Source organism: Lipotes vexillifer, unplaced genomic scaffold (assembly GCF_000442215.2).
Source record: "Lipotes vexillifer unplaced genomic scaffold, Lipotes_vexillifer_v1.1 scaffold687, whole genome shotgun sequence".
Taxonomy (NCBI): Eukaryota; Metazoa; Chordata; class Mammalia; order Artiodactyla; family Lipotidae; genus Lipotes; species Lipotes vexillifer.
Window position 1 is genome coordinate 638,459 of NW_006782674.1, and position 7,964 is coordinate 646,422.

General features: G+C 50.4%; 1 protein-coding gene across 3 annotated transcripts in view; it reads right to left on the reverse strand.

Annotated features, from left to right (window-relative positions):
- The window catches only part of PLXNA4 (plexin A4), a 382,796-nt gene that overhangs the window by 150,999 nt on the left and 223,833 nt on the right, over positions 1-7,964 (reverse strand). For 2 of the 3 annotated variants that reach the window (XM_007455356.1, XM_007455357.1), the window contains one exon: positions 5,668-5,763. In XM_007455356.1, coding sequence (XP_007455418.1) covers positions 5,668-5,763 — 96 coding nt within the window. Of the gene's footprint in view, positions 1-5,667; positions 5,800-7,964 lie in introns of all 3 variants that reach the window. The other variant, XM_007455355.1, reaches the window with a different exon arrangement.

Here is a 7,964-nt window from a genome sequence, read left to right on the forward strand (position 1 = left end):
GATGCATGGGAACCTTCAGGAACAGCTCCAGACAAACGGGAAGGCTCCTGCCTGAGTGAAACTAGGTGAAACACGGCAACAGTTTTTCTCTTTTTGAGGATGCCCGAGGTGTCTGGTGTGCTGTCCCTCACTCTCAGGCTTGCGCTTCAAGCCCCCTCTCCCAGGAGCTATCAGAAACAGCCCCGTCTGGGTGCCTGGAGCAAATGTCCAAATGGCCTTGTCACAGTGTCGGCCATCCAAATGCAAACTGGAGCAGACAGCTCGGCCCTGCAGGGCTGGGAGGAACACACATGCCCGGGGACCCAGCGTAAAGAGAGTAGAATCATTCTTACAGGAGCCATCGCCTTGGGCCGCAGGAGCTATCTCCACAACTGCACTTGTATGAGAGCGATGTCCATGGACCTCTGAGCTTGTCAGACTTCACACTGGCTAATCTCAGAACATCCCGGGAGGCAGCAGGGGCAGAGAGCGACACAGAGGAGCAATAATGGTCCCCTCATCACACAGAGTGTCCTCAGCAGAGGCACCACCCAGATAGGGGTCTGAGTCCCAAGGGGTGCGAGCCTGTCTGTCTTGAACCCCAATACCACCTTTCCCTGAACTGAGCTTCCTTCTGAAACTCACAACATGGTACAAATCACACTCACAAAGCATCCTCTCCCCAGTTCCCTCTCTCCCACTGTGCAGGCTTAACCATCTCTCAATTTCACAACCGCAGGCAAAGAGCTTGAAAAGAAATACAAAGAACAGGGAAGGGGATAGCGACCCTCAACAGGCCCGTCCACTCTGATGCCCTTGCTCTCTGGGAAGCCTTCTCTGGCTGCTCCGTTTAAAATTTCAACCCTTTCACCCTGACCGGTCTTCCCAGTACCCATTATCCTGCTCCATGGCACTTATTACCTGCTAACCTACTAGAGGACTTACTTAGCAGGTTGATTCTTCTTGATGCCTCCTCTTGCTGAAACTGCAGACTCCTAAAGTCAAGGATATTTATCTGTTTCTTCACTGTTGAGTCCCCGGTGCCTGGGCTAGTGTTTGGCACATAGTAGTTGCTTAGTGAATTATGTGTTTGGTGAATGAATGAATCAGGCCTGGGTGATTCGTTACAAAGCAAGACGGCCCTCACTGCTTCACTGTGGGACTATATGCTGGAGCCAAGAAGAGCAGCCCCTGCCTGGCCCTGCTTTCCTAGGTGACTCCGACCTCAGGTAGGCCCACCTCTGGACCCACCTCCTCAGCCCTTGCAGACATCTGTATCCTGGTTCACAGCTAGGACTGGAGTGCCACTGGCTCATGAGGGCGACAGGCTGTGATGTCCCCAGGCACCTGGAAGCTGACCCACTGTCAACAGGAGTCAGTAAAGCAAAGAACGCCGTTGAGAGATACAGCTTTGGCCCAGACACAACTGAAAGTGTATCTCAAAAGCAGAAGCATGTGCTTAAGGCCTCTGGCTCTCAGGCAGGGGAGAGGTGGTGTGTTGGATGGCAGGGATGCTGAAATTTACTGAGAAATCTGCCACTTGCTCTGGGGCCTATCAAAGAAGAGCCTTGCCTTGTGGTGGGAACAGCTGCTTCTCCCCCCCCGTAGTGGGTTGCTCCAGGGCATCTGAGGACAGCCCCGGCTCTGCTACCTCATCTCCTCATTTGTCTGCCTCGCTGACATTTCCTCTCACTTCCCTCCCATCAGTTTGGCAGGTTTTTATCACACTGGTTTCAGTGTGTATAGACATTCCCTTGGGAGTACTGCAGTTGTAGTAAATATATACCATATACATACACACAGACATGTACAAAGCAAGGAGACTGATGGAGACACACAGACAGAGACAGACACAGGGGAAGGTGTGTGTGTGTCCATATATGTGCACGCGCACGCACACACACACACACACACACACACACACACATACACCCCCTAGGGAGATACCCAGAGTCATGCAGAAGAAAAGCAAAAAGACAGAAACATAATATGGCACCGCAAGAGACAGGCAGACCCTGACAAAATGACACTGATACCTAGCAGGGCGCACTCAGCCACTCCAAGAAAAAGCGTACTACATAGAAAGGAGCCCTTGCTGGACAAGAAATAGAGAGGAACTCACATATCCAAAACAACAGAAACAGTATCCCGGCTATAGAATTATTCAGCCTGCAAATAATTGTAGTAATAGCTCCCATTGCTTTTATCACTCAGGAAATTCCAAGGACTGTGGTAGCTCTGTGCCAGAAATAGGGATGAAGACTGAATATATAGTTCTTATTATAAATCACAATATCACAATTAGGTATATTACATATGACTATCACATCAGATGTATGATATTGTTATTTAAGAGCTAGTTAAAGTAGGCTATTTAAGTTAACCAGCAAGTTTATATAAATGAAAACACAAAGCAAAAAATAGTTCAGAATAGGGCAAAAGTCATGGCAGTGATAAACAGATGACTGAAGCCTGGGGGAATGCTTTCTTTATCTAAAGTATAGTCTTTTAATCATATAGGTTCAAACTTGGGAATTAAGATAAGCAATAAATCACTCATATCAGTTCTTCTCTTTTCTAATTCTGGTTGTGTGAAGACACTGGGAATTCATTCATTCACTCATTCATTCATCTGTACATTCATCAAATAACTATCACGGGCCTATAAGGTGAGATTTAGGCAGACGAAGAAGACACAGAACTGTCGTCCAGCTGCTGTCAGTCTGCTAGGAGAGAAAGACAAGAAAGTCATCACAGCTCAGTCTGAGAAGAGCTACCGTAGAGGTGTAAACCATGGGTCAGGAGTAGCTCACTGAATATGTGACAGCAGAGCTAAGTTTTAAGGGAAAAGAAAAAATTAGATGATAAAGTGAAGCACCTTTCAGGCAGAGCTGACATCAGGGTTGAGCACATACCCTCAGCCTGCAGTCCCAGCCCGCAAAGTGTTCTGATCCATCATGGCTGAGACTCACCCACCGGCCGACAGAGGCTGGTAGGCGTTAGTCCTGAAGCCCCGGGGCCTGGTATATCTCCAGATAGATTTACCAGGCTGCTCCTGCCCAGTCAGAACTGCAGGCTGTGGGTTCTTGATTTGCTCTCCACTGGGCCTGGATCCCTGCTGAGGAGCCTGCCCGGCCTTGACCTGGACTCCTGTGCTCCACCCCCGATAGATCACCCAGAATCTTGATGCCACCACCTGCCAGACTCCACACACAGCCAGTTCCAGACGCTCCTGGTGCAACGTCATAAGAATAAGAGCCTCCGCTTATCAAGCCCTTACGCTGTGCCAGGCTTGCATCATGCTGATTACATGCATTATGTCATTAGATCCTTGGAACCACACCAGTGAATTTTATCATTACATCCATGTTCCAGTTGAGGACAACGGATCTTAAAGAGGTTAGGAGCTTACCTGAGATCACACTTAGTAAAATGGTAGGACCAAGGTTCATGCTCAGATATCCTGACACCAAGGTCAGTCTGATTACCCATCTTGCTATATTACCCTCCCCACTGAGAATCTGCAACCCCAGTGGACGCCAGTGTTGGCCCAGATGTCAGGGTCTTGGGACTGTGATTCGGGTGGCAGGCCTATGAGGAGGGCCCCATAGCGGATAACGGCCCTAACTCTATCCACTCCTGCCCTCCTCTCCTTCCCAGCGTGCCCATAATCCAGAGCTCCCAGCATGCCTCGCCGTCAAGCCTGAATGGGTACTGACCACTGACCAATGCTCTTAGGGAAGTGGGACAGGTGAAATCAAGAACCTCAGAAGCCCGGGACTTCCCTAGTGACCCAGGGGTAAAGAATCCGTCTTCCAGTGCAGGGGACGGGGGTTCCGTCCTTGGTCGGGAGAACTAAGATCCCACATGCCGCGGGGCAACTAAACCAGCGCGCCACAACTACTGAGCCTGTGCACCTCAACGAGAGAGCCCGCATGCTGCAAACTACAGAGCCCAAGGGCTCTGGACCCCGTGGGCCACAGCTACAGAGCCGATGTGCCCTGGAGGCTGTGCGCCACAACTAGAGAGAGAAAACTTGCACGCCACAACTAGAGAGAAGCCTGCAACCGCAACGAAGAGCCCACGTGCTGCAACTAAGACCTGATGACGCAGCCAAAAGAAAAAAGAACCTCAGAATCCCAACTCAGTGATTAGAGGGGGCTCCACACGGCTTTTAGATTTTCCTCTTTGGAAGTCCTTAGATATTTTAAGTCCCAGGTTCAGAAATCCTGGCTTTCAGGTCACGTAAGAAATCCTGAAACATTCAATGCCTGTAGAGGTCTTGGGTCTTCTCCAAAGAATTCATTCCACCAGGGAAAGCTGCTTCCCCCTCAGTGTCTAGGGCCTTAGAGGTAGGCAGGGAGGGGGAGTGTGGGCCTCATGGAAAAGGAATAAGAAATGAAAGCACAGGAGCAGCTTCATACCAGTCCGGACTCCTGGGATAAAGTGCTCCCCACTCGGCTTCACATCAGGCCGTTCCCAAGCCATGGCAGCCTCAGCGAGGGCACCACAATGGGTCCCAGTGTGGCTGAATCGGGGGTCCCTCGCCATGAGAAGATGTCATCGAGCTCTTGGGGAGGGTGGAGCTGCTGTGGGCTGCCAAGGCATAATGCACAGGCCCTGTGGGCGGCATAATGTAGTATTTATCTCTCTCACTTTGCAGAGAGGGAACAGGCTGAACAATCCAGACTCTGTCAGCAAGGTCCTCTGGGGAGTTCAGGCCTCGCTAATGAAGATGAATAAGACGGGGGAATCTGCCTCTGCCGCTCAGAGCTAATGTATACATATTCATGGGCAGGGAGGACAGCTCCCAGAATGACCCATCCTCCAGAGAGGCAACAGGGGCAGAGGCATGGCAGTGCGAAGCCGCACTTGGGGTGGGGTGTGTCTTGTGGGGTGGAACACTGCAGGCTGTGAATTAGGGTGCCTCAGGAAATACCCTGAAATGGATGGAATTCCCAAGGCGAAATTTATTCCTTTGCCCGCTGCAAATGTATGAGTCCTGGTCTGAGCTCAGGGACCCCTGAAGAACTTAGTTCTCAGCTGAGTTCCAGAAACAAATCCAACTCTGCTACTTCCTACTGCACATCAGCTAATACCAATCCTCACACCATATCTCTTCTGCCTGGTGTGGCCTCATGGAATTTGCTGGAGGTTCCACGTTAGAGTTCCAGGTACACACGAAGCCTCAGGACACATGTTACAGCAACTCGTCTCATACACATAGACCCTGTCTTCTGAATCTCCATCTATCCGACTCTTCCAGGATGTGCCCTCAACTAAGTTTTTCTGGGCGACAAATCCTTGCCCACCATAGACCTCCAGGGTCCAGGAAGGTGACTTTGGTAGGAGATTATACAGTGTATAGGGAAATCGGGACCAAAAACTTGGGCATCTGGACCATGTTTCTTCAGGTGAGAGCAAATGATGGCCCTGCACCTATGCACACCGTCACTCTGAAGTCAGTGGATTTGTTCTTGACTCACAGATATTTTGATATGTGGAAGGTTTTATTCCCTGTTTCGGCGCACTCAGCCTCTGTCCCCAGGCAGCATAACGGAAAGGATACACACTGAGCCAAATAAATCAAATCCCCTCTCTGCAGCCGGCCTCCTGCAGGTCTCCACGGAGCCACAGGCTAGTCCTTAGCAGCAAGACCAATGTCTGACAGAGCTCAGCGTGCCTTACCTGCCTTTCCGACATGATGTAGAGCTGCTTGTGGTCCTTGGAGAAGGCCATGTCCCGGAGGACGGGGCCGGGGTCCACCACCTGCACCGTCTCGTACTGGAGGGCATTGCCCCGGGGCCCATCTACCCGGATCTGTGGAGAAGAGGAAGAGGAGAGGTGGTGTGAGTTCCGATCCTGCGTGGCCTGCGGTCCAGCTTCCGCCCGGGGCCCCTCCCACAGGCAAGGGGGAGGGGGTGAGCCCTGCCTCCCAGAGGCCAGGCCTGAAGGCTCAGGAGCGGCACAGGCCCACCAGGGGCCTCGCGTTGGGAATGGCAAAGAGAAGGGACGAGGCGGAGACCAAACCAGGCTGCGCCAAGAACCTGGTGTTCTTCTCTCTGGCTCACTATGCCTTAGGCTCGAGTCTTTGAGGCCTTGCTTGTACATCTTTGCAGAAGAGGACGGGCCTTTCTAGTTACTCGGCATGTTACCTTATTGTTAACGTAATAAAAAGGTTCTCTGCAACATCAAAAGTCCTACCTGATATACTGATAGAATAGACGGAGAAGATGAGAGGCAGTACGTTAAACAACTGGCCTGAGCTATCAGATCTGGTGACAGAATGAGAATCCAGTTTGACCCTGGAGTCCATGCTTTTCCTACCACTCCAGTTACACGAGGGACCCTGTTCCTTGATGGCTTTCAGCGGCCTCCAGCCTGCACAATTCCAGAGGCTTTTGCCAGTCATTCCCAATTCTGAAGCTGAAACACTTGCACTTGGCAAATATTTATTTTAAAAATGAAGAAATAAATGAAGTTCAAACTCTTCTTTGCAGATTTCCCATTAAGCTCAGGAAAACAACAACAACAGCAATGAAAACAAACAAACAAACTGGTGAAGGAATTAACAAAAGATATGTTTAGCCCTGAAAATCTAAATGCCTTGGATTCCAGTAGCCCCTCCTCCTTCTGTCCCCACCCCCAAGCCACCAGCTGTCTGCCCTGGCCAGGTCCTTCCTTAATCTGAATGAAATGGGAGCTCATGCAAAACCAATTGGGATTACCACCCAAGTCTGACCAAGAGGTGATGGCCTTGGCCCCCAGCCCAGCCGGGCTTCATCCCCAGCTGTGAATCACCCCTGGAGAAGCAGCACTGGAGAGTGATACTGCACGGCCGGCTGGTCTCCAGACCCTCAAGGCTGCCGGCAGGAGCAAGCGCCCCTCGGGGATGCTAGCAGAATGGAGTCCCACCCAGTGCCCCCGTGGTCTGATCCCTGAGGGAAACTGGATTCAGTGCCTGAGTGATCATCTGGCTCCAACTTCCCTGCTCTTTAGGGTGAGCTGATGTGCTGGATGTGGACAACAGAAGAAACTAGGTGAACTGGGCAGGGACAGAGGGGTGGACCAGGGAGCACCAATGGGGCAAGTTTTCCCAGGCCCAAGGAGGCAGGATGGGGGTATGACCCCCACCCTTGCCCATTCTGCCAGGGCAGGAAATCAGTAATTGAAAAGGTGGTTCCTGGAAATTCCCTGGTGGTGCAGTGGTTGGGACTCAGCACTCTCACTGCCAGGGGGCTCGAGTTTGATCCCTGGTCAGGGAACTGGGATCTTGCAAGCCATGTGGCACAGCCAAAAAAATAATAAAAATAAAATAAAATAAAATAAAATAAAATAAAATACCTTTTAACAAAAAGAAAAGGTAGTTCTCCCCTTCACATCACCCCACCCCAATCCACTACTTGTTTCAGAAAACAGAAAGGAAAGCATCCATTCATCCATCTGCTGAAAGAGTCTCATACAAGACATGAATAAAAGAGTTTATGGTGGATGTGCTGAATGATGGGCAATCACAAAAGTTAGGTACGCTGGACCAGCTGCTGGCTCTTGGGCCACTACATGAATAAGAACAAGAACTGCTAGCGATTGAGTGGCTGCTACACGTCCTACACGATTCTAGGCATTCTACACGTATTTTCCCTCTTATTTAAACCTCATAACTCCATGAAGCCTTAATATTCCACTAAGCCTTATTCCAATAAGCCTTAATAAATCCCATTTACAGGTGAGGCACAGAGAGGTTTAATACCTTGTTCATGGTCACACATTTAGCGATCGGCATGGCCTCAACCCCTGCCAAGGTCCAACCAATTCCAGAGTCCACTCTTCAGTGCACTTACATACTACACCAACACAAGTTGAGCCAGGTCCTACTGGTTCTATAAATCTGCATCTCTTCTAGGAGTGAAAGTAGTTACTGTTAAACAAGCATCACCCTGGGAGTGCTGGAGGAACCATGTCTATCTACTGCAGTCCTTTAGGGA